Raw genomic sequence first — 26,047 nt, 5'->3', positions numbered from 1 at the left:
TGCCTTGCAACGGGAGCAAACATTTCTTTATAGTCGATTCGAAAAATCTTGTTTGTAACGTTTTGCTACCAAATGTACCTTGAATTTGTCGACTTTTCCATTTTCTTTTCATTTACTCTTGTAAATCCACTTCACATCTATTGTTTTTTTACTTTTTGGAAGCTCGATCAGTTCTCAAGTTTTATTTTTCTCGATCGCATCGATTGCGTTTCGCTATTTTGATTCTTTGATACCATATTCGAAAGCTACTGGGTCACAATATGAAAATAGAGCAAAATAAACAAACACACCTTCAATTTGGTTAATACCAGTTACCTCATAATCTGTCATCCATGTCAGTCTTCTTCTAACTCGTTGAGATATTTGTTCATTTTTTTCGTTGACTGAAATGTGCTGATTGTTGCTCGTTCTCTGCAGATAGCGCATTCTCCAAAGCATGTTACATATATCCTCCATTTTCTCCATCAAAATCAACTTGAATTTGTTGTCTAACAGTTCATCGTAGAAAAGCTGTGGAACATCGTGAATATTTTTTGCATTGGGATAGCTGACTCTGCCAATTTTCATGTTAGTATCTATTTGGTTCAACTTTGAACACGAGTCTTTTTCCGCGCATATATTTTACTTTGCTGACTTGTATCTCAACCAAATTGAGATAAAGTGATTGTGTTTTGCCGAAAATTTTACTAGGTGTTTATTCACCACCTTTAAACACCTAGTTAATCCTAACAACATATGAGATTGACTATATATTGATAGTCATAACTTAAAAACGAAAGCTAGAGAATTCCACCGTTCGTTGTTGCGATTACAATCATTAAATAACAAAAAGACACTTGGTTATTGCATGTTGCTGAATTAGTTCAATATAACCCGACATTGTATATTGATAAGATAATGAATTCCTTCAAAAGCATTACTTAAGAATTGAAATTCAATCATTATAAAAAAATTAAATGATATGTACATTAACTGTGATTCTAACTGTTTATTTATTATTTTAATTAAATTATTTATATTGTCTTTGTTTCATCCTTTTATTTTAATTTCAATTCGGTTTGTTAATTTATTCAACTTTTTTAAAGTTAACTAAATAATTGTTCTTGAATTAGATTTGTAATATTTCTACTTTTGTCGGACGATATCCGCATTAGTTATTAAAACTTGACATATGCACTTGCAATAATATTTTGTTTAAAAATATTCAGTTATTATAAATTTTTGTGTTGGAAAAACCCGATAAATTAGATTAGATAGAAAATCGTTATTTTCATATATAATGTATTAGAAATTCAAGAGATGCTTAAAATATATCATCATTTTATTTACGACAAAGAAAGTACACCATTGATATTAAATATAATGAGAAAATATTTGTATTCACCAAATACTTAGGAGAAGAAGACAAATAAAAACAACGAATAGTAAATTATTTAAAAAAAACACGTGAAAACATACAAACTTCACATATGTGATTAATATGAATTTAAAAAAATATATAATTTTTTTTTTCATTTATTATATTAACTAATTTTACCTCAAATAAAATCACTTTTACGTACAACATTCATACACTTTTCTAGCGTGTGTGTGTGTGTATATATCCAATTTTTCCTTTCCTTGTACTTTTTCCCATATTTTAAGAAGGATTGAAACTGATGAAGACAAAGGAAACGATTCATTTAATAGCATTGCTTGCGACTGAGAAAGCAGCAACACAAACTATTCATTGAATTAAGTAAACATAACTTAACTGCACTACGCAAAACAAAATCTTCATCTACAACTAGCAAAACGAAATCTTCATCTACATCATCCAACATTGGAAACAAAACCACCTTCAGAATAAGCTGCAAGAACGCATCACTTGGTTCGGAAAACGCTACTCCTCCCACAGACACCAAAGATCCTACTGGCGACTAATGGGGGCCATTGGCAATGATGATGCCTGACTGCTAAAACTACCTTCCGCTGTTTGGAAGTTCTGATAAGAATCAGTTGGTGTAGTAAAAGTAGAAACCCCACCGATAGGAGTGTCAACAGGAGCATAACCAGGCAGGGGTGCCGGCAGTTGGCTCATGTTATAGCCATATGGCCCATTCATCATGGGCATGGCAGCAGGTAGATACTGGGGCAATGGATAAAGCTGTATAGGTGGTGGTAGTGGCGGCAGTGGAGGAGGGGATGATGGTGGAGGAGGAGGAGCAGCTTCATTGGAATTCAACTCCTGTGAGGTGACTGAAAAATTGTGTTGTAGTTGTTCGGGATGTGAATAGGGTAGAACTGCTGCCTGCGGATATTGAGGAACATAATAAGGGTGATCATTCTCGATCTTTGCTCTCTTTTCAGAAGGATAATCGCTGGGCAAATCTTTAGGTGTATTGCTTATAGCATCTGGTTCGAGAGAAGCGATGGCGTAACTCAGTACTTGAGCTGAGGATGTTAATGCAGAGAGTTGTGCCGCGACCGCAGCTGCCGCAGATTTAGGATCTTCTACGTAGCCAGATTTGTCAGCCAAAGATGCCTGACGAGCATGGATTGTTGAAATTGACTGCTCTCGGGCTCTAGGTATAAGATTATGTGGCACCTGAGAGGCGGAACTTTTGATTCCACTTTGTTCGGCTAAAACTTGACCATTACAACTGCTGCCAAGTAACTGCCTGCAAATACTGCCTGCCTGTTCTGAGCACGTCTGTGCTGCCTGGGAATTATATTTTCGAAATTCTTTTGATTAGATGAGATGCTGAATTATACTCAATACCGCAATTGGTCTTCAATCTAGCTATATAAATCAGGATTCTGAAGGGATTTTTCGTTTGAAAATTCTGGAATCTTCATGTTTAGACACTCTCATACATAAATCATAAATTACAGGTAACTGGACAACTCACAGATATTACCATGGTTGACATACAACAATGTTCTTGAAAAAAAACCTCGACAAAATATGTTACTTAAAACTGCATAATGGCCTGTAAACCACACACATATATATATACAGGTCGTATAAAATTATAGAGGTCATATCACTAACTTGTCAATCAAACACGATACAACCAAAAAAAAAAAACTCAACTCAAGTTTACCCACAAGGCCATATTAATACTAATCCAGAGGGGGTACAGAGAAATTTCGGGTTTTTTTAATAATTAATTTAAAAAATAAAAATTATTTCAAAAATAATTTTAAAAAAAATTATTTTGCAACATTACTTTAATCCGTGCTTACAAAACGCGGACGCTCGTCCACCNTTTATAATATATGTTAATTATTAAATATTTTGTATTATTTGGTTGAATGATTGAAAAATTAGAGATATGACAGGATTGAAAAGAGAACATTTTAAAAATATGATAGGATTGAAAAAATATTTATTTTTCCATTTTAAAAATATGAGAGGATTAAAAATATGAGAGATATGAGAAGATTGAAAAATATTTTTTATTTTTAAATTATTGTTTCATTTTAAAATATTGTTCCAAGAAAACGTACATAAAATCAATTGGTCTAAAGAATATTTTAGGAAGACTCATTTCGAATTCTCTCAAAATTATAAAAACACATATTTCATAAAAAAATTAATTGTAAAACATATAATTATATATAATGGGTTTATTATTATTAATAGATTTATTAAATAAATCAATCTATAAAAATGAGAAAGCCAAAAGTGAAGGAAGCAATCAAGCATTAATAATTACTTGTATAATATATTAATTTTGTATTTTTATGTTGTGATTAATATTTTATTTTAATGTCGTGATTGAAATTCAATTAATAATAATAGCTTAAATAGAAAATAAACAATGTACATTTAGGAGTAGAATGAAAATATTGTAATTCAATGTAAGTTTTATCGATAATATATGCTAAAGTTAAACATCTTATTGGTGTATTGATGAAAGACTACTATTTTTATTCTCCTTAATTTTCCCCATTCAATCCTCTCATATCTCTCTCAAATTTTTCAATCGCTCAACCAAATAATACAAAATATTTAATAATTAACATATATTATAAATATTTATATTTTATATTTTTCATTCGAATTAAATTAATTATTAAAAATACTAATAAATAATAATAATATAATTATATCCGTGCTTACGTGGACGAGCGTCCGTGCTTGCTCGTCCGTGCTTATAAGCACGGACGCTCGTCCACGTGGAGCGTCCGCGCTTTGTAAGCGCGGATTAAAGTAATTTTGCAAAATAATTTTTTAAAAAATTATTTTTGAAATATTTTTTTATTTTTAAATCAATTATTAAAAAACCCAGAAATTTCCTTCATTTATTTTATTTTCTCTTTCTTGCCTCAGTCGACGAAATATTCCTTCCAAGAAAATTAATTGAATGGTTTGAAAATGCAATTATAAACTAACAAGCTAAACCAGCATGGTGTAACATCCAATCGCCAAATAGGCCATCGGAGAAAATTCATGAGGACCGAAATGAGTTACCTGAAGTTGGTCATGGACTTGGTCCAGCTTATATTCCTAAAAGCAATACAAGAAGCTCTTGGTCAGAAAAAAAAAGGTATAAGGTGATCAAAATCAAATTTAAGATATAAATTCCAAAACTACTGTGCACGTACACTCCAAAAAAATATACCTGCTCCTGTAGAGCCTCCCGCAAAGAAGCTACAAGGTCGGATCTTGAAGCTTCAAAAACTTGTAGCTGCTCAATGCAGTCCCTTAATGTTGCATTCTGCCCCTTCAACTCGTCGGTCATGCTACCACTGACATTGCCTACTCGATAATTCCAAAAGAAAAAGGGATCCAACAAAGGCAGAAAGGTTAAAAAATAAAAATAGGTGAATGTATATCAGTTTCCAACTTAAAAAACAAAAGGAAACATTAAAGAAAAACCCCACACACAGAGATGAATTTAGGCAGACATATTACATGAACATTGTAGTTTTTTTTTTCTTGCTTGATTACTATAGGCCCCAAATACTATCAGGAAATCATATAGCTCAATTTTAATCTAAAAACCTACCAGGATTTAAAAAATTATCACATTTACCATGAACACCACAATTTCACTGTCATCATCCACTACGGTAGAGCTAGTTTTTTTTATCTTATTGGAGATTAAAATAAATTGTGCAAAGACAATCTCAAGGAGAAATTTTCTCTCCTTTCAATCTATCAATTAGCTCTGTCAAATCCAGCAAGAATGTTCAGGCCTAGCTTTCTCGAACTCAAGTATATAAGCATTTTCACAGAATTTAGGGTTGGCTCATCCACTCATACATGCGCAATGCACATAGGTAACTGGATGCCCTTCGCATTTGCGACAGTCGTGGGAGGGAAAAGCACATAGAACACGGTCGCTCAATCAGAGTAATTTCCTATCTATAAATGTGGATAAACATGGAGCTCTCCACATTTGTCGCAAAAGTTATTCCTTTCCATAGCATTAGGAAGCTAATGCCTAAATACCGCTGGTAATTAATCTTAATTACATTCTTCCAATGATCTCATATTCAATTCCTAACATAGACCATATATCACTATCTCCAGCTTCATATTCCAGATTTAACATTGACAGTGCAAAAACTAGCTGTTCTGGTACGAGTATATAAAAATTTCAGTAGTCTGAGAACTCAAATTGCAACGCAGCTTAAAGTATGCCACCAACAGCATATGGATAGTTTCATCACAAAGCAATGCAAGATTTTAAAAGAATCCACAATTACTGTCATGAGCTACAAACTCGACACCGAGGACAGACTGAACAAGTGTAACTAACATGCATAATATAAAATAAGTACCTAATCTGTAATTCCCTTCAATATCTTTATCCACTTTCTCCACAAAGGCGATGGCATTTCTGCACTTGAATAAAATGGCATCTTCATCCTGTTGACTGTTGTTAACAGCTTGATAACCTGAAACTAACTTATCCAGAGTATTGGCACCAGCAGGCTTCTGCTTGTAAGTGAAGGATAGAATGAACAAACAAAGATTACATTAAAATTGATGCAACAAAAAAACCAATCAAATCAAATGAAATAGAGATACCAGTTTACATCCTGCAGGCTTCCAATTCATGTTGTCATATTCTGATTGCCTTTTCACAAACTCTTCCTTGAGACTATGGCCCCTAGACCCAAATACTTTTCGCTCCTCCCAGATACTTATCTGTTAGTGAATCAAATCCAATTATTTACAATATCACCCGCATCACAGCAGCTGTTCAAATAATAACAATATTGGGACAGAAATGCAAGGTAACACAGTCCACGACATGCTATTATTCTTAATCTTATCATAATCCTGAGAAGCATTAAGAAGGTAGGTACCAAGAAGTAAAATATGTTCCCACAAGAGAAACATGTTTGTACCAACATTTCCAGGTGTATGGTCAAAACCACCTTAGGATGCCCAAATAACTATCACCACACATAATAGTACAAACAAAACCCTGATACAACAATCAATAAGAGCAAAGGGTAAAGCCATCCCAAGAGATGGCAGCCACATAGCAATGTTCGTGTATGTTCTGGGTAATAAAGGGTCAAACCTCAAAGGCATCGTGACAACTAGGCTTCTAGGAAATGGAGATTAAATTACAAAAAAGTGATTATAGGTCATATTGTGAAGACCATGGCAAGCCTAATATAAAAAGAGTAAAACCAAAAGGGTGACGGAAAAATCACATAAATATTTAAATAATTTGATATGTATCTAAAAAAATAAGATTTTCCTTTCATGTGATCACTGAAACTACGCACGGATGATCTGAATAAAATGTTCATCTGAATAACTGAGATGAATAACTGAGCAGGTGGACCTTTTAAGAAAGGACCTTTGAAAATAAAAATTGAACGAAACTGATAAAACACACAAAACCTGGAATCAATCTTCATACAATTTGTTTGGGCATTTTTCTTCTATAACGAACTTACCTTGTTGATGCAATTGAAAATCCTTTCTATTATGGAAAGGGTAAGCTACAATTCTACATGTAAAATAATAATAGAAAAGGAAAAATATACCAAGCGAAAAGAAGCATTCCTGCCAAACTCATCCCCATTTTCAATTACATCACGGAGAGAACCTGGAAGAACCTTCCAAAACTCCACAACAAACTCTACACCTTTTCGTCTGCTGTTTTGGAGAATGTCATTTGCAAGATACAGGAAAGCCAATCGCTGCTCGCGAGGTGCGCAATAAAACTGCCTATCCCATGTTTCAACAACTTGTTTAGCTTTGTTCATATGAAAAATGCACCAATGTGATAGAGCTTAATCATGTATGTAAAGGAAATGTAACAGAAAGCTAGAAGATGATGTTCATCTGGAGGGTAAATAACTTAACGCCACTGAACAGACACTTGGTATTGTTTAAAGTTTACGAGAAGTAAAATGGTGCATTTAGTCACCTTTACATTCGAATACAACTATACAACATAACGTAGAAGAAACTCTTCAGCCTGAAATGATCTTAATGGATATTTGTCTTGGACAGTGAACTCCGAAGTCACAAAAAAATAGATGCTAGCAATACCAAACGACAAAGAGAAAGTGCTGTCGAGTTTCCACAAGTATAATCTTTTCAACAAGGAAAACCCATTTGTGGGATCAGGCAAAACATGCATAACATATTAAGCTGTCATAAATTCAAATAAAAGGCTAACAGGTATAAATATGTCAGAAAGTAATAATTAGCAGGATACTCTCAATGCTCTGCTGTGAGCTGTTGAGCTTCGCCAGCTTCTCAACAAGAATAAGTGGATTAAAATTGCTTCCCATTGTTTCTCAAACAAAGCCAAACTGGTCACTGGGTCCCAAGACAGGCCCAACGAACCAAAAAGAAAAGGGGAGAGAGAAGGGAATCCTGCAGAATAAATATAAATGAAATATAATAAGCATGCTTAGAATTAACATTGAAAATAACCAACCACCAGCCAACAAACTAGCACAAGCGCTGCTCTCCAAGATAACTGCAGTATGTATCAACCAGACACACTAAACTATGCTCTGTGCAAAACAAGTTTATGTATAAAAAAAGCACGACGTTAACAACAGACATGAGACCGAGGAGAATGTTTGCAGCTGAATATATAAAGCATTATTTTGGGTATATTAGCAGGTAGCAGAAGCTCCAAAAACCCACAACACATGGGCATTCCAGATGAGTCCCAAACGAGATACTGCAACCTCAATTTTCACAGCTAAAAGCACATATGGTTTCTGAAATTTCAGGACATTTAACAAACTTAGGACATAAATGCTGGTTAACTTTGGGTGTTTCATCTTTAAGACAGCTGATAATTGATTGGGATTTATGATTCCTAACAAATGTATGTAACTGCATAACTCATGAAACATACAATACTAATCAAATCCAAAAGAGATAACATAATCAGTCATAATTAATTCAACTAATGGTTATTAATTTAACACACAACAGATAGTTATTGATTTCACGCATAGCCCAAGAATTTTATTGCACCTTCTCCATCAACCCTACGGGTACACGTGTCTCTACAGACAAACCAAATAATAAAGAAAACGAATGAATGCAAAATGAAAACTTTCCATCTCTGTCAGTCAGCAGTTTCCATATATGAGCTCTCCTCTTCTTCCACAGCAGCCAAAAAAGGAAGAAATAAACAAAGTCCTCGGACTAGAATTTCTCAAGCAAAGTGATGTACGAAAAATACATGTCAAGACAAATGATTGAGAATTTAGGAAAATCTACCCACAGATTTTTTGATTGATAGCGAAGAGAAACAATTTATTGGAAAAGACAATTTTTTGCGTCAGAAACTCACAAGTAGTGGCTATTAATCGTTAGTGAGATCAATTATTTGTAAAAAAAATAAAAAATAAAAAATAAAAGTAAGATGCCTTAATTGCTCTCTTTCAACCAATACACAAGTTCCTGTTACATAAAAATAACAATTACACCTGAAACATAAGTTATACACAGAAAAACAAAGCAGGTAAAGAGAAACGAAAGAAAAGAAGCCCACATTTGAAAGAGAAACAAAATACAACGCGATAGCTTGAAACCAACCTTTTCAGGAAGAAACCGAGGGGCGTCGGGCAATAAAAAGTCGGAGTTTTACATAAGCGACAGCCTTGAATATCAGCTGCTGGAAAGATCAGGGGTTTCTCCTGGAACCTAAAATTTTGATATTTTTTATTCTTTGTTACCTCTGAGTTGTTTATATCTAGCTTGCAGCAGCAGCAGTAAGAATTGGAGCAAAGAACGGCCGAATTTAGGGTTCGGTTGGGCCCGTGCTGGCGAAATCGAAAGGTACCGAGACTGGAAGGACAAGGGGGAGAAAATTTTTGAGGGCTGGTGCCGAAATGCGTGGATGTACGATAAATTCCCGAAACTGCCCTTGGTATTTTTAAGATATCTTTACTCTCTTATATTAGCCAAAAATCTTGCAGAGACACGGTATAATCTTTTTTTATTTTTTAAACATAAGGAACTTAAAACAGATTTTTTATCCATAAAATAATATTATTTTTTTCATCGAGTGATAACTCGATAAAGATTCTCTTACTTTATATAATCCCTCAAGTAACCTTATTTGCTTTAATTAATTATTTTTTACAAATCGAGTTTTTTTTTTTTTACACATTTAGTGTATTTAAAAGTTTTAAATTTAATTAATTGTTTAAACAAACTAATTAACCTATAAAAAATAAACTTGGACTGTACACACACAATAGTAGTAGCACGTAAATTTATAACGTCTTAGTTTTCATGAGCAAAATAATGTATGGGCATTATGACATAACATGGAAGAATTGATAGTGATTACAATTGATAGTGATTACAATGAATTTTAAAAATAAAAATAAAAATAAAAAATGGTTCTGAAATAAAAATGCAGGATTGTGATTACAAACTTAAAAATGAAATAAGACTTGTTGGAATTTGAGAGCCATTTTTAAACTAAGTTATTATTTTTTTGGCAAAAACTTGTGTGAGACGATCTCACGAATCGTATTTTGTGAGACAGATCTTTATTTGAGTTATCCATGAAAAAATATATTTTTTATGCTAAGAGTATTATTTTTTATTGTGAATATCGATAGGGTTGATCCGTCTCACGTATTAAAATTCGTGAGACAATCTCACATGAGATTCACTCTAATTTTTTTGCCTTTCAAAGTAAAAATAACGCATGTTCCATTCTCCGGCTGCTTACCATTGGCCGAATTTCCAACTTATTTAATTAATAATTTCATAAAAATACGTATATACTATTTAAGAGAAGTTATTTTTCAAGAAAGAAAGTTCAAACACTCTTGTAAATAATAATAATAATAATAATAATAATAATAATAATAATAATAAGAAATTAAATATTTGGATCGTTGATGGAGAGCAAGTCATTATTCTGCCAACCCCTCGTTTTCCACAGTGTCCGCTCAGCCCCCCCCTTGTAACCCATACATATATAATAATTCCCCATCACTTTCGGGTCTTCCTCTTCTTTCTGCAACCCCCCCGCCCCCTTCTCCTCTGTCCGAAATTCTGTCATGGATTTACAGAAAGAATCACCCATCACAGACAATGAAACCAATTATGAAAGCCAAAAGCCTGACCCCGATCAAGACTCCTCGCCCGAAACACTCCCGGACCCTCAACTCCATTCTGACATTGCAGAGGGAGAAGAAAATCCTGGTGGAATCGAGCTCCAAGAATCGTCCCCCTTGCCTCCCGATCTCAACAAAATTTCTGAAGAAATTGATCAATACATTTCCCATTTGTCTGCATCCGACGGAGATGAATCGGCTCCCCTTGATGTGCCCATTTTTGTCGAGCAATTCGCCGTTCTTCTCCAAGCCAAGATCGAAGACTACGACTCCGGCGATTGCCCCGTGAAATGGAGTAAACTGGCTGAAGAAGATTCGACTTCATTTCTCGAACTTGTTCATCGGGTTTGTTCCCTGCTCCACGCCATTTCACAATTCTCCTCAGAATACAAGTACGCTCATTCAATCAACCTCATTGGCCGGGTTCTTCAGCATGCAATGTCTTACCTGGAGGAAGAATTCAAATCACTTCTCCAAGATTACAAGATCCCTGATTCGGATCCGTATGACAAAAAGCCCAAACAATCATCAACACCATCAAGTTCTAATCAAGAAGCGGATCAAAATCAGCCCACAGAACCGGAGGAAAACCATTTTCCAGGATACTCGGATGACATTATTTCAAACCTGATAAGACTGGCAAAGGCGATTATTGATGGAGGCTATGAAAAGGAGTGTTGCGAGATCTATTTTGTGGCCAGAAGAAATGCATTGGAAGAGACCTTACGCAAACTTGGATTTGAGAAATACAGCATCGATGATGTTCAAAAAATGAACTGGGAATCACTGGAGAGAGAGATTGTTGCCTGGATCAGAACAATCAACCAATTCGCAACCGTGCATTTTCCCAGGGAGTGCAAGCTCGCAGGCTCGGTGCTTTCAGATCATCCTTCAATATTTGAAGGCCTATTTGGCAACCTGGCGAATTTTGTGATGATGCAGCTCCTCAATTTTGCCGAGGCTGTCGCTCTGACGAAACGAGCAGCTGAAAAGTTGTTCAAGTTTCTGGACTTATATGAGGCTTTGAGAGATATCCCCCCGACAGCTGACAGTTTCTTCCCGCAAGAGCTGGCACGTGAGCTTAAAACAGAGGCCTCGATGATAAGAAGTCATCTCGGCGAAGCCATGGTTCTGATTTTCATGGAGCTTGAGAACTCAATCAATTCCGATTCAGGAAAAACTCCGGTTCCAGGTGGTGCAGTTCATCCGTTGACTCGGTACATCATGAATTATCTGAAATACGCGATCGAGTACAAAGAAACATTAGAGCAAGTTTTCAGGGAGCATCAGAAGATTGAAAGAGCTGATTCCGCCACCGGATCAGATTACGATTACAATACGCAAGCCGCCCAGAATGAAAATAAAATAAAGGAGTCACCCTTCCAGTCTCAGATGATAAAGGTCATGGATTTACTGGATTCAAATCTAGAGGGCAAATCGAAGCTTTACAGGGACCCTTCATTGAGCATGATTTTCATGATGAACAACGGTAGGTACATTATGCAGAAGATAAAAGGGTCAAATGAAATCAACAGCCTGATGGGTAACACGTGGTGCAGAAAAAGATCCTCGGATCTGAGGCAATATCACAGGGGATATCAGCGTGAAACGTGGGGAAAATTGCTGGGTTGTTTGCATCCTGAGGGTTTGACGGTGAATGGTAAAGTGGCGAAGCCGGTTCTAAAGGAGAGATTCAAGAGTTTCAACTCAATGTTCGATGAAATACACAAGACACAGAGCAGTTGGGTGGTTAGCGATGAGCAGCTTCAATCAGAGCTAAGGGTTTCAATATCGAACATGGTGATTCCTGCTTACAGGTCATTTTTAGGAAGGTTCAGTCAAGTGTTCACACCAGGAAGACAAACAGAGAAGTATGTTAAGTATCAGGCTGAAGATATAGAAACATACATTGACGAGTTGTTCGACGGGAACGCATCCCCAATGGGAAAGAGAGTATAATTATCAGCATAGGATGTAATGTAGTGTACAGAGTGAAATACCTGAGGGGACATTACTGCAGCTGCTTCTTTTTTCCCATCTTTGTTTAGTTTATAGTTTCAGTTTTCCTTGTCACGTAGTCTGTAGCTGATCTTGCAAGTAGAATCAAGAATGCAATATGTCTAGCTTGTATTTATTAAATTAATAAATACACCAAAAAGAATGAATAAATCAATTACATTTGTGTTGTGTCTACAATAAATACAGATGAATCCGTTTGGTCTAAATTTAGCCAGAGATACAAATTAAAGAAGAAACACTAATCCGTACATATTTCCACTGGGTTAAAAAGCTACACTCCGATGAACTTATTTTTCAGGAAAGAAGCTCGCTCGGCCTTGTGGTTTGGGATGATTCAGCGTATTAAAATAAAAATGGTGGGACGATCTAGGAATTTCTACATGGAAATTGTCGGGAAAAAATCCATCCCGCCGGGGTTGAATGGCTGGACCGGCCATCTTCACAAAAATTACGTGTGAATATTAATTAGTATGCTTAAAAACTGAGGGAGTATAATAATAATGTATTGGTCTTGGTGAAGGACACATCAATCACCCGTGGCAACTAACTCTCTTCTTTTTCTTATCCATGGGAAAAATTAAACAAATTGGAGTCCTTTTATAATAATAATAATAATAGTAGTAGTAGTAGTAGTATGTTTCTGGAAAAAGAATATCCAAAAACCAAATGGAATAATACTCGTGAATATTCTTACCGGCGGATATCCTTGTTCGCTGTCCCAATCAATCATCCACTCCTTAAAATCATCCCATCTCTCCAACACCATAACAAAATTGAATAACAATTACTTTCCCTGTCCTCTCGCCATGGCCCTCAAAGCCGTTCACGTTTCCGATGTCCCCAATCTTGATCAACTCCAACAGAGTGCGTCCGTCTCTCTTTGTTCCACCCGTTTCTCCACCGGTATCAATATGATTGATTTCTTGGTTTGTTTCTTCTTTGTTTCTCTCTTCTTGGTTGTGAGTTTTGATCAGTTTCGCGATTCCGCAGGTGTGGAATTTGGAAGAGCGTCTTCTTTCAAGGCACCCAAGTTTTTAGTCATTGGTCATAGGGGAAATGGGATGAATATGTTGCAGTCCACGGATTTGAGGTTCAGCGCAATCAAGGAGAATACGATTCTTTCCTTTAATACAGCTGCGAATTTCCCAATTGATTTCATCGAATTCGATGTCCAGGTATGTATGTACAAATAATTTTTTGTTTTCTGCTTGGTGTCAGTCGCCGCATCCGTCGAGATAGAATAAAATTAATGACATATTATTATTTTTGTCCTCATGCGCCTAATTTAGTAAATTCACTCTCTTTTTCGATCGTCTTGTCAATTGGTAATTAAGGATCTATTTATCAGCGCCCCCGCCCCTTTTCCATCACCGTTGTTTCTCCGGAGTAGTCTTGTCTGTCTGTCTCTGCTTTTGATTCTTAACATCCTTTAATTACCCATGCACTGTGATTTTTATAGGTAACAAAAGATGGCTGCCCCATCATTTTTCACGATAACTTCCTTCTCTCGGAAGATAATGTGAGTTCTTGCATATTCGGTTCCATTCATTATTGTCAGTTACTGTGTTACCTTTTTTATGAGGGTTTTGGAAATGGGTATGTTTTTTTAGGGAAGGATATTTGAACACAGAGTCACAGAGTTGTCCCTGAGTGAGTTTCTAAGCTATGGTCCCCAAAAAGAACCTGGTGTGGCGGGGAAGACTCTGCTGAGGAAAATGAAAGATGGAAAGGTGATTGATTGGAACGTCGAATCCGATGATCATCTTTGCACTCTACAAGAAGCCTTTGAGAAAGTGAATCCCGCGCTGGGGTTCAACATTGAATTAAAGTTTGACGACAGTATAGTTTATGAGCCAGAATATCTCATTCATGTACTGCAAGCCATATTGCGAGTTATCTGGGACCATGCCAAAGAAAGGCCCGTTTTGTTTTCGTCTTTTCAACCAGATGCTGCTCTGATTGTCAGGAAACTTCAGTCCACCTACCCTGTAAGTCTGCATATATAAACCACTGAGGATATATCCTGTATATCATGGTATGTTACAATTGTTAATTGTGTATGACCAGGTGTTTTTCTTGACTAATGGCGGAAACGAGATTTACTCTGATGTGAGAAGGAATTCTCTGGACGAAGCCATGAATCTATGCTTGGAGGGTGGGCTGCAAGGGATCGTTTCGGAAGTGAGAGGTGTATTTAGAAATCCAGGAGCAGTAAACAAGATAAAAGAATCAAAGCTTTCTCTGCTCACATATGGGAAATTGAAGTAAGTGCATCGATACTCTCCTTTAGCATGATGGCAAGAAAGAAAGAAAGAAATTAATGTGTCTATTGTACAGTAACGTGGCTGAAGCAGTGTGTATGCAACATTTGATGGGTGTTGATGGGGTGATAGTTGATCTGGTTAAAGAAATTACAGAATCGGTCTCGAATATGATGGCGCCATCCGAGGAGATGGAAGGACAGGGCAATCCCCAATTCTCAAAGAGGGAGCTGGCATTCTTGCTGAAGCTCATTCCCGAATTGATACAGCAGTAACATCTCTGCACATATTATACGTACTCTTGTGTCATTGGAGTTAGGATTATACTTAGTGTGCAGTAACGGTTCCCTTCTTCATGCTTTTGCCTTTCGGTTGTCATGTATTTGACACAGATTCATATGGTTTCCCAAATTCCTTGGAATCAAAACAATTTTTCTCCTTCGTTCCATTTTTCATGTTCAAAAAAGGAATAAATTCATTTTTCACGGCACATCCATCGGTTATTTTCTAAGTTGTCAACCTGACTATTTGGCATAATAAACCAAAAAGCATCAGCCAAAAGAATATATATATATATATTAAAGTTGGAAGAAAATGCTAAACAACAGAAGTGACCAATAGCATCAGCCAAAAGAATTCATGTTCAGCTAGTTTTACAAGCAATTATATGTATAATATTCAAGAGCAAGGCTAGTGATGCTAACTCAAGAGAGATGCAAATGAGTTGAGAGTGATTATCAAAAAATCAAAACCACTTCATTTCCTAACCAAGATTTCAAAATCTGAAAAATGAACAAGATAGAGTGATGTTTTAGATTATAAATTTTAAACAATATGATATGAAAAGTTCATTAGTTAGCTAATGTTCTAAAGTTATTTACTGCTTAATTGAATTGTATAGGCTGTTTGGTGTTTTGGGAAGGTGTAGGGATGAATTTCATTAACCTGAATTTTGTTCATCCAAACAACTATGAAATTTGAAATTAATGATCACAAATTTATTATATTGATTGCAAGCACAACCAGAGTGTTTTCATGTCTTTACCCTCGAGGTTTATCAAGTTAGGATATATCTACTAATTTATATCATAATTAAAACATACCACCGAAAATTCAGTGTAATCACATATTATATCAAAATATATTGGTCTCTAAAATAAACTCATTTCACATAATATATAATAACAAGACGATAACCAAAAAAAAAAAAGCTCAATCAACAAAAAAAAATAATCGGATTTTTTTTAAAAAAACGACTCTAATCAAGAAATGAGAAGGTTTCTTGTAAGACGGTCTCACATATTTTTATTCGTGAGACGAGTCAAATCTGCTCATATTTAATATAAAAAGTAATATTTTTAGCATAAAAAGTAATATTTTTCATGGATAACTCAAATAAAAAATTTATCTCGTAAAATTGATTCATAAAACAGTCTCACATAAGTTTTTATTTGAGGGCTCGTTATCTTAAGCATTATTTATTAACATGCAATCATGATTAATCAGTAAACAGTGGAAAAGTAAGTTAAAAATTTTCATTTGAATCTATAAAAATTTCGGCATGACTTTCTTGTAAATAGGGCATACCAGAAAATCAAATAATCAAAATAAATAACATATGCATTAAATAAACACATATAAGCATGTGTCAGTCAGACACAATAATGACATATACAAACTTAAAATATCATAGAGCCGACAAAGCTCGATAATAACATAATACAATTCTCCAAATATATACATGTAATATCTAGGAGATGATAACATTACGTAATATCTAAATATAACTGAGTCCAGTCTCAAGGAGCTCTGATACTTCCTGATACTTTCTCTCGAGCGCATGAGGTCGAACCACATGTACCACTTGGCATGTCCACACACAAAAGGTACAACGGCCCCCTCTTGGGGGTCAGAAACCCGAATACGAGATATTAAGAAACCACGATATATGATATAAAAAAATTCAATGATGTCATGAATGAATAGGTGAAGATATCAAGATATCATGAGTCAAATGATCGGTATCAACAATCATACATAATATGCTCGAGCAGGTCCACGACTCAGTGGACCGTGCTTGGGATATGACTCAGCCTCGAAGCCAACAACAATCTAAGTCGGACCGAATCAAAGTAGCAAAACATCTTCATGACACAATATCATATATATAATGAATCTCAACTGGAAAATAAATGGATCTCAGTAACAGGCAGACTCAATATGATATATTCAGTGGTGTTGATATGTCTAACTAAAATAAAAATGTGTGTGGACACAATAAATATTTTATTTTATTTTGCAAATCAATTACCAATTCATAATATACAAGTCAACATATAATTATATCACATAAATCAACAAATAAATTATACACATGATCATTAGATGTCTCTGTCAGACATCGTGAAAAATAACTGATATCTATGTACCTCAACCAATTTACCAATGATTTAAGGCAAAAACTTGTGTGAGACGGTCTCACGGGTCATATTTGTGAGATGGATATCTTATTTGGGTCATTCATGAAAATGTATAACTTTTTATGCTAAACGTATTACTTTTTACTGTGAATATGGGTAGGATTGACCCGTCTCACATATTAATATCCGTGAGACGGTCTCACATGAGATCCACTCGCGATTTAAATACTTACGAAATCCTGAAAATGACAATGAATATTAATTTAAATGCTCTTATCATCATATACCAAACTCATAACCATTTAAATTCAACTAAAATTTTTAATTCAACTATTTAGTCATTTTAAATTCCTAAAATCTCAATATTCAATTAAAATACCTAAAATATATCATTGCCATTTTAATTTGTCACAATATTATTTTTAGCTTTAAATGGTGCTCAATTAATATTCAAACGACTAACTTTTTTAATTTCTCAAATTTGGAATTTTATTTCAAATATTCTCAATATTCGAATTTCATTATTTTACTAACTCGAAATATTGCTATAAATTCTAATAATTATCAACAATCATAATTTTATTAAATTATCGCATTATTAGTTCAACGATAAATTCTAGTCGCCTCAGATTATACCTCAAACTCACATAATTATGGAATCTACAACAATAACAGGTGGCGAACTCGCAAAAAAAGATGATTGAAATCGCACAAAAAATCAAATCGCGAGCTTTCTGCAAAATTTCGGTATCAAAACGGAACAAAACCCTTAATCAATTTTGAGTTTGAGCGGAGAAGGACGGCAATTTCGACAATGAAAGAGGTGGCTATTCGTCGGAATTTTCAATAAACCTTTCGATATTTGTATCAAAACATAGCTCTCTTCCTGAGCTTTCCGAGATGGGTTCATTTTTTATTTTCAACAACCGGCGGCGACGATATGGCCGATCAAATATTCGAAAATGGTGATGAGAGTTTGAAGAAGATGGATTTACGAACGAGAAACTGATGATGAACTGGTCTATTTTATTGCAATTTCTGTGTACTATAGAATTTTAATATGCACGTTACTAGTATTTATAAATCGATATTTTGATTATTTTCTAATAAGTATTTTAAACACAATTTAATTATCTGATTTTAATTAATTTTAATTATTATGAAATAACATATAATTAAATCTGATGATTATATTTTGTGGCAAAAAATATATTGATATATCATTGATGGATGAGCCATCCCTAATTAAAAAATATATCATAATCCCTGATTATGATGCGTACAGAGAAATTTTAGCAATGACAATTCCTTCCTTTTTAAGATTTAAAAAATCCATTAATTAGGATTTGAAACAAAAGTTTGACTTTTTGACTTTTCTTGTTCTTCTTCAACATGGACCGATTTCATTTGGTAGCGTCAGTCCAGTCCGCTCGGAGATGAAATCGTCGTTGGGAAAGCTGAGAAAAATCGCGATGAACAAAAGCGAGCCCAAGGACAATTGGGTTCTCAATATAGATGGATTAACTCAAGCAGCTAAGGTGCTTCTTTTTCAATTAATGGTCAATTCGGGGTTAATTGTAAAGACGCGGATCTTCTTTTCTAAAACTTGTTTTGCCCTAATCACGCAAACTTGCTTTCTTAACTATGGCAGAGTTGCCATATGTCCTCTGCTTTTTTTTTTTTTTTGCTAATATACTATGTTTTCATCAATTACTGCAGGATATGAAAGATATGCGAACTTGCTATGATAGCTTGCTTTTTGCGGCTGCCGCTACGGCAAATAGTGCTTACGGTAATTATTTGATATCATGTCATGCCTGCTGTTACGTTTCTGAAATCATATTTTGGAGTTGTTTTTCAAGCTTTCTCATCTTGGTGCATACCTGCACCTGCATTTTTTTTCCTTCAATCTTCAGAAATGTTTTTCTTGGAGTGGGTTATATTAGAGAATCGATTTTGATTTTTCAGATGCTTGAGTTAGTACATAGAGCAGCTTGGTGTAACTATGGAACAAGGACATGACATAGTAGACTCAGATTGACTCTTCTGTAAATGAAATCATAAAATAAATAGCGAAAGTAACTATGATCAATTGAAAGGTTTCATAGAACTGTTCCCTCTTATGGGATCTAATTGTTTCTTTTGTTTTTTTTACGCTTTCTTTCTTAGCATGATAATTTCCTCCTCGTGCCTATCGAATGTGAGTGAGGTTCTTTTGGCACATGTACACTATAATTTGTTGTCAATATAGCGTGACAGCATTTTCATTAAAAGACGCGACAGATCACAAGACTAATTTCGAGGCAGGACAGGACTACACAATAAGAAATAATATTTTGTAGAGGAGAGTGGTAGAAATTTTGTAATAGAGATGATGATGCCACACTGGTTAACTCATTGTAAATTTTAGCCTCAGCTTAGATTCTTATATACACATAATAGATAGCATTAACTGAGTTGTCAACTTTACAGTGGAAATATAAAATGTGAAGAATGTTATGGTAAAAAGTGTTTTATTGGACCGATATATATTGCATCACCGAGTTATTTGTTATTTGCTTCTTGCCTAAATCCGGAAGGAGTTTTCCAAAATCCATGGCGGGAAGTTGCAACTGGATAGATGGTCGAGTGGGTGGAAAAAGGAAAAAGGGTAAATAGCAAAGCCTAGTTTGTTTTAGCCAGTAAAACTTTATTCTGCCGTTACTTATTTGTATAAGTTGAAATATCATGTAACTGCCTGAATGCCTATTGATTTATCTTATCCAACACAATGCATAAATTTTATCATGACTCATATATGTTTCACTCCAGAGTTTTCAGAGTCATTGATGGAGATGGGAAGTTGTCTACTGGATAAAACTGCAATTCATGACGATGGTGAAAGTGGTATGTAATCAATTCGGTCTGTCTCTACAATCTACAGTTTTTTCTTTGGAGCATTGTGACATGTTGCTGCTATTCAGCTTCTTTGACGTTATCTGATATGTCAAAAGAAGTCAAGCCACACTCGAATTAAATATATCTTGTCATTTATACATCAGTTTGTTTGGTCAATGATCTCAATCTGATTTGACCGGTCTATATTGAGCCTTATTTTACTGCAGTATATGGTATTTAAAATATTCTATTCTTATATTTGACATTTTTTTTAAAGAAAATGTGCTATTCACTCTGTTCATATTAAGGAAGGGTGCTATACTTTTTGAATAATGAGTTCCAGCGCTTCTGGATGATTGTGATTTTAAGGTAATTTTGATATGCACAGCTCATTACATAAAAACTGGTGTATTTAATCTCGTGTCCATGTTATTCTTGATTCCTTCATTCATTTTCGTTCACCTCCTGTTTCACGGTTCACCTTTTGAAGCTTTACCATTTTACTTTGTGGTCAGGACCTCAGGTTGCCTTCTAGTGCTAATTGTTTGGAAATCAAAGTTAATGGACANTTTTTTTTTTTTTTTTTTTTTTTTTTTTGATTTCACAGGAGGAACATTATCACTCCTTGGAAGGGTGCAGCTTGAACTTCAGAAACTTGTCAATATTTATGTCAGTGAATACTATGTTGCCAATTGTTTTGCATTACAATGGATATGGATGTTTCCATCATAACATGCTATTCTCTACATTTCAGCGGTGTCATATCATCACGACAATCACAAATCCGTCAGAATCTCTTCTTAGCGAGCTTCGGAAAGTGGAGGTATTTTTCAAATTCAATGATTTATTTGTGGTTACTCAAGCCTTTTTGTTTAATTCTTGTTGAAATGCTTCTGAGGTAGTGAATGACTTCTCTGATATGTATTGTTCATCCATATACACTTCTGCAGACAAGAACAATGTCTGAAGACATGAATTGGGCATGTTGCGTATGAGTTTTTGTTTTTGCTTAGCTAGCAGTATATTTCTCTAATCTGCAGCAACAACAATAATAAATAGTTGAGCTTTAACTTGCGATGTTCTGATTAGTTACATGCTAAGAGCCTATGACTATTAATAACGGCAAATGTTTCCTATGCTAGAAGCTCTGAAATAAATTTTTTTGATGGAACCTCTTCATTTGTTTGTTATAGTTGATGTGTGGGCGAAAAATTCCTATATTTTGATATTTCTCTCACTTTTATTTTATCTCCCTTTCTAGTTTCCTTTTCTTTTTCCATTTGTTTCCTCCCCGAGGTTCTGAATTGGGTAAGAGGGTGGCAGACTTCTGCTGTACCCAATTAATTGTGAAATCTGTTATACCTTGAATCAATTATTTGTTCAAAACTATTGATCAAATCCCTTTGATCCTGGCAAACATTTGCATATAGAATTGCCATGGTCTGAACAATTCATACTGTCATCTGTTGTTGCTAATATGTTGGTATTTTATCTCCCAGGGTATTTACCCAGAGTTTGCTGACTCTGTCCTAGTCAATATCATGCATTTTCATTTCATCATCTGAGAGAAAAATTGGATATCAGCCATTCTCCTCCGTATCCAAAAAAAAAAATGAACGAACATAAAAAATCTAACGCTATGGGAAAGAGGTGTTTTCAATGTCTCGCATTTACACTTTTCACCCTTGATGCTGACTATTTACATAGACTATTTGATGTTGCAAGTTTTAGTCCATAATGGCAATAATGATTTATTTTCACTGGTGCAGGAGATGAAATTGCAATGTGATGAGAAAAGGTTCATGCCTTTTTCTTTTTTTTTAGAACTTTGATATTTTCCCTTTGTATCATGGATTACAAGTTGCTTGGATAATTTTCAGAGAGATGTTTGAATATATGGTGGGACAGCTTAAAGAAAAAGGAAAATTGAGACATGGAAAAGGGGAGACTTTTACCGCGCAGCAAGTCCATGCAGTTCGTGAAGAATATGATGAAGCTGCAAGGCTCTGTGTTTTTCGTGTTGAATCACTGAAGCAAGGGCAATGTCGAAGCCTGTTGACACAGGCAGTTCGTCACCATGCAGCTCAGGTTTTCTTTTATTTTCACGGATTAAGTTTACAATGTGGACCTCTTTTTAAAGTCTCTTATTTTTTACCCTATTTCCTTACAGTCAAATTTCTTTCGGAAAGGACTTCAGTCTCTTAAAGCTGTTGAGCCACAGGTTAAAAATGTTGCAGAAACTCATCACATTGATTATGAGCTTGGTGAGTTGCGCGATGGGGAAGTTGTTGATGATGAAGGGAACAGTTTTGATACTAAGGATGACAGAGAGTTGAGTGTTGACCATAGTCAAAGCAAGCAGGATCTGGACAATGCAGAAGTATCTAGAAATTCAACGGAGGTGAGTTGTTTGCTGATTATATGGTTCAATTTTTATCCAAGTCCTTTCCATTAACAGCTTTGTAGCAAATCATTATAATTAATGTAGTACTTCTAATTTCTTTGTGATTTACTGTCTCAAGTGTTGAATGTTGTTTTGGATGCCAAATCAATTTTGGCGCATTTACAATAATGAGAACCACCATCTTTGATCCTTAGGCTATCGTGGAAACTCAAGTTCTGGATATATTTGTTGAGCTAGCATCCATTAGTTGATTGACTCAATAATCTATTATGTTAGTGAATACATGCAATTCTACAACCAGGGTGCTACCTATTTATGATATCATATATCAATTTTTCAGTAAGCTAACTATGCTCACCTTTAGCATAGGGAGAGTATTCTTCTGAAGTAAATTACTACATGTTGACTCGTTGCATATTATTAATCTTTATTGTCATTTTGTACTGCCCTTCTTCCAACATCATATATGATTAGTACGTTTGCCTTTGCCTATTAAATGGAATCTGTGGTTGGACCAGGTAGGTGCTCCAAATCCACAAATGTCGAGAATGAAAGAGTTAGAGATGCATATTAACAGTGGGAAAAACCAAGGGGAGTTGATGCTTAGTCAACAACATCTAGCAGTCAGTCATTCTGCTCCAATAAATTCAGAGAAGTTTGATCCAGATGAAAAAATCAGAGAAATGCAGAATACTGTGTGGAAACTTAATACTCATGTGTTGCCCACTCCAGCTGATGCCAAGGGTTCAAGAACAAACACTTCTGAAGAGAACAGTGACAAGCACTTTCTCCCAATTCCTCGCCCTCTGAACGAAGTAGCTGCTGTACCACAAGTGGATGCACATAGTGGAATTGATACTCAAAATATCAAAAGACTAGCATTCTCTGGTCCATTAGCTGGCAAGCCATCATCTAACAAGCTCCAGTTATTTACCAGCGGACCCATTGGTTCTACTGAACAACCCCAATCAATTTCTGGAAAGGTTTCTCACGTAACTGGTGTTCCTCCCCCACCACCCTCGTCTCTAAATGTGCCTCTCATTGCTGCACATCCTCTTCTATCTTCCCCCAAAATAAATGAGCTTCATGAGCTTCCTAGGCCTCCCGATTCTTTAGCTTCAAATCCTGTTCGCTCTGCTGTTGCTCTTGGGCACTCTGCTCCTCTAGTCAACAGAAATCAAGAAGTATCTCCAACATATAGGAATCCTTTACGGTCATCTAAAGAAGGCTCTCCACTTCCGCTTCCACGGCTAAGCATCTCTCGAAGTTTCTCCGTACGTACTAGCAGTCAGGCGGCAATATCTCTACATGCTGGCAAGGGGGTACAATCTTCTCAAATTGCACAAAACATGGAAGAAGTTGCATCTCCTCCGTCAACACCTGTAGCGTTTCTGAACATGAAGTCACCAAACAATTGGGAAATACGAGGTAATCACTATTGTAGCAGAGATACACACATAAGCACGTACATTTTGGTGCTTAAGTAGTTAAGTCATGATTTATAATCCACAATACATTGACTATTTTAGAAGATTTGGTTGCTATTCATTGCTCTTCGTTTGCGTAGTAAATCAAACAATTAAGTAACATGGGAAAGAGAAAATACTAGTTTTGTGCGAGACAATCTTCTCATCCCATCTTTTTCCAATTGATACAGGTAGCTACTGAACTATCTGACACATGCACGAGAAGTGTCTGCATTCTTTTGGTTTTGTGGGCTGAATATGTTTCATTAGCTTCTTGCTGGGTAAAGATTTGTAAATATAGTTCCATAAATTTTGCGCTGCAGCAGAGCTGTTCCTATTATTATTATTATTATTATTATTATTATTATATGCTTCATTTTGTAGAATAAATGCTGATTTCTCTTAACTAACAGCTCTATTCGAATGGTTTCTTGAAAATTTGGAAATACGAATGACATGGCTAATAGGAATGAATATATGTAACTGTATATCGTATGTTTATGTCAAAACGGAGACCTGCAGATAAAAAGACTTGAGTGATCTTCTTTGTCTGCAAGTAAAACACACGTGTATGTTTTGTGTGTGTGTATTTTTGATTTAAAAAAGGTCAATTTGGGTGTGATGATGGGCAGTAAAGAAAATAAGAAATTCTGTCAAACCTTGTGAAACAATTCATTACTATAAGTCAGTCTTTATCAATCCTTGTGAAACTCATCACATCAAATTCGCCAAAGTCCCTTTCTCAGTATTTCATGGCCGGGCTTTTGTGTTGATTCCCCAAAATAGCAGTCATATTATAATAATATATACACACTAACACACATGTATGCGTTGTATGTACATGTGCGTGCGTTGCTCTCAATTTGATTTGAAATAAAATTAATCAATCCGAATCGTATCTTCATTCATAAAACAACAATATTTTAATTTTAATTTTGCATATTTTTTCTCACACAAAATATGTATGCATCTATATTAGTGTCGTTATCATACTAAACACTTTGTATAATAGATCAATTATGGTGCTACGATACAAACACCTACGTCTTTTAACTTCTTCCTTGTTACCTAAACTCCGATTTCTACCCGGAGGACAGCACTTCAGGTAAAAACCATCTGTCCTCCCTCACTTGACGAGTTCCACGCCCCTTTGTAATTTTGTATATCTTTTTGTTAGATTCTGAAAGTTGTTGAAGCCGATCGTTTGTTAGCCATTAAAGTGAGTCTTTGACTTCGAATGCTTTGAAATCTGTCCAGTTGGAGTGGATATTCTGATTACGATACCTATTTTTGTAACCCTTTCAGAAGAGGGCTTCGGTTGCAGGCCGTCAAGAACATCATACGCATATGAAAAATTGAAATGTTGATGAAACACGATTTTACTGAAGGCCACAACATCCGTATAAAGTTGGGGCATGGATTAATTTTTTGTGTTTGGAATAATATATATATGCATGTATGTGTTATTGATTATAAATGGGAGCTGGAGGTATATATATATATATAGAATGAATTAATCATCAATAATCGGCGAGTGACGTTTTGTTTGCCATTTAGCAAACTGATGGTCCTGTGCTTGTGTTTAGGGAAGAAGACTATTTGATCAATTCCTGGCTTCACAATTAACAATTTTATTGTTCATCCAACTCACACTATTGATAATAAAATCCCTTGTACATCAACTTATATGCAACATGTATTGCGGAGTAATATAATTGTCGGATTGATTGGACAATGTGGGCCTTCCTTTGTGTATCAAAATTCCCACAAGCTCGAGCGAGCCGCCACTCGCAGGGCCGCCGACTCCCTCTCACGCCTCCACAACCATCCTCTGGAAATCAACTCTTATGGTTACTGGGTGCATTCTCCGTCTGCAGGTTCAGCGGTTACCGGCCATGGAGTTCACGAGGATGAGCATGCATGCAGGTGACGATGTCAACCTGGATGAAGAGGATGGAGCTAATCAAGTACGGGTTTTTGTTGTTATTGTATGTTTAATTTACCATTTAAACTTTTGAATTTTTAATTCTT

At 35.4% G+C, this 26,047-nt stretch overlaps 4 protein-coding genes across 5 annotated transcripts; 3 read left to right on the top strand and 1 right to left on the bottom strand.

Annotated features, from left to right (window-relative positions):
• Positions 1-1,659: 1,659 nt before the first annotated feature.
• On the bottom strand, positions 1,660-9,370 carry LOC140976057 (uncharacterized). Of its 2 annotated transcripts, none has more exons than XM_073439919.1 (8): positions 9,029-9,370; positions 7,683-7,843; positions 7,003-7,250; positions 6,026-6,145; positions 5,776-5,932; positions 4,611-4,750; positions 4,460-4,495; positions 1,660-2,701 (listed from the first exon to the last, which is right to left on the bottom strand). In XM_073439919.1, exons 2-8 carry the CDS (start codon positions 7,756-7,758, stop codon positions 1,910-1,912), a joined length of 1,569 nt encoding a protein of 522 aa, XP_073296020.1. In that variant the 5' UTR covers positions 7,759-7,843; positions 9,029-9,370; the 3' UTR covers positions 1,660-1,909. The 2 variants fall into 2 exon arrangements, with proteins under 2 accessions (XP_073296020.1, XP_073296021.1); XM_073439920.1 differs by having other exon boundaries at positions 4,611-4,747; positions 9,029-9,367.
• Positions 9,371-10,364: 994 nt separating this feature from the next.
• Positions 10,365-13,107, top strand: LOC140976602 (exocyst complex component EXO70C2-like). The gene has a single exon (XM_073440843.1). The coding sequence runs from the start codon at positions 10,513-10,515 to the stop codon at positions 12,526-12,528; it is 2,016 nt and encodes a 671-aa protein (XP_073296944.1). The 5' UTR covers positions 10,365-10,512; the 3' UTR covers positions 12,529-13,107.
• A 131-nt stretch (positions 13,108-13,238) lies between these two features.
• Positions 13,239-15,297, top strand: LOC140976495 (glycerophosphodiester phosphodiesterase GDPD1, chloroplastic-like). The gene is made up of 6 exons (XM_073440699.1): positions 13,239-13,491; positions 13,579-13,763; positions 14,048-14,107; positions 14,199-14,576; positions 14,656-14,852; positions 14,926-15,297. The coding sequence occupies exons 1-6, from the start codon at positions 13,395-13,397 to the stop codon at positions 15,122-15,124; spliced, it is 1,116 nt and encodes a 371-aa protein (XP_073296800.1). The 5' UTR covers positions 13,239-13,394; the 3' UTR covers positions 15,125-15,297.
• Positions 15,298-18,585: 3,288 nt separating this feature from the next.
• Positions 18,586-24,383, top strand: LOC140976054 (uncharacterized protein At2g33490-like). The gene is made up of 10 exons (XM_073439915.1): positions 18,586-18,807; positions 18,989-19,061; positions 20,081-20,155; positions 20,754-20,815; positions 20,901-20,969; positions 21,916-21,944; positions 22,027-22,234; positions 22,317-22,547; positions 23,069-23,978; positions 24,208-24,383. Exons 1-10 carry the CDS (start codon positions 18,706-18,708, stop codon positions 24,216-24,218), a joined length of 1,770 nt encoding a protein of 589 aa, XP_073296016.1. The 5' UTR covers positions 18,586-18,705; the 3' UTR covers positions 24,219-24,383.
• The last annotated feature ends 1,664 nt before the right edge of the window (positions 24,384-26,047 follow it).

This window comes from Primulina huaijiensis, chromosome 5 (genome assembly GCF_012295235.1).
Source record: "Primulina huaijiensis isolate GDHJ02 chromosome 5, ASM1229523v2, whole genome shotgun sequence".
Lineage (NCBI taxonomy): Eukaryota > Viridiplantae > Streptophyta > Magnoliopsida > Lamiales > Gesneriaceae > Primulina > Primulina huaijiensis.
This window is presented reverse-complemented; position numbering and strand designations above follow the sequence as displayed.

Bases quoted from the DNA above. Each gene is read 5' to 3' on its own strand.
- LOC140976057 (XM_073439919.1), bottom strand. From the start codon at position 7,758: ATGGGAAGCAATTTTAATCCACTTATTCTTGTTGAGAAGCTGGCGAAG. The intron at 4,751-5,775 runs GTACTTATTTTA...GGAATTATCGAG, and splicing joins TGAAGGGAATTACAGATTAG to TAGGCAATGTCAGTGGTAGC. The intron at 4,496-4,610 runs GTATATTTTTTT...TATTGCTTTTAG, and splicing joins GGGAGGCTCTACAGGAGCAG to GAATATAAGCTGGACCAAGT.
- LOC140976602 (XM_073440843.1), top strand. From the start codon at position 10,513: ATGGATTTACAGAAAGAATCACCCATCACAGACAATGAAACCAATTAT.
- LOC140976495 (XM_073440699.1), top strand. From the start codon at position 13,395: ATGGCCCTCAAAGCCGTTCACGTTTCCGATGTCCCCAATCTTGATCAA. The intron at 13,492-13,578 runs GTATCAATATGA...GCGATTCCGCAG, and splicing joins TTCCACCCGTTTCTCCACCG to GTGTGGAATTTGGAAGAGCG. The intron at 13,764-14,047 runs GTATGTATGTAC...TGATTTTTATAG, and splicing joins TCATCGAATTCGATGTCCAG to GTAACAAAAGATGGCTGCCC.
- LOC140976054 (XM_073439915.1), top strand. From the start codon at position 18,706: ATGAAATCGTCGTTGGGAAAGCTGAGAAAAATCGCGATGAACAAAAGC. The intron at 18,808-18,988 runs GTGCTTCTTTTT...CAATTACTGCAG, and splicing joins GATTAACTCAAGCAGCTAAG to GATATGAAAGATATGCGAAC. The intron at 21,945-22,026 runs GTTCATGCCTTT...GATAATTTTCAG, and splicing joins TTGCAATGTGATGAGAAAAG to AGAGATGTTTGAATATATGG.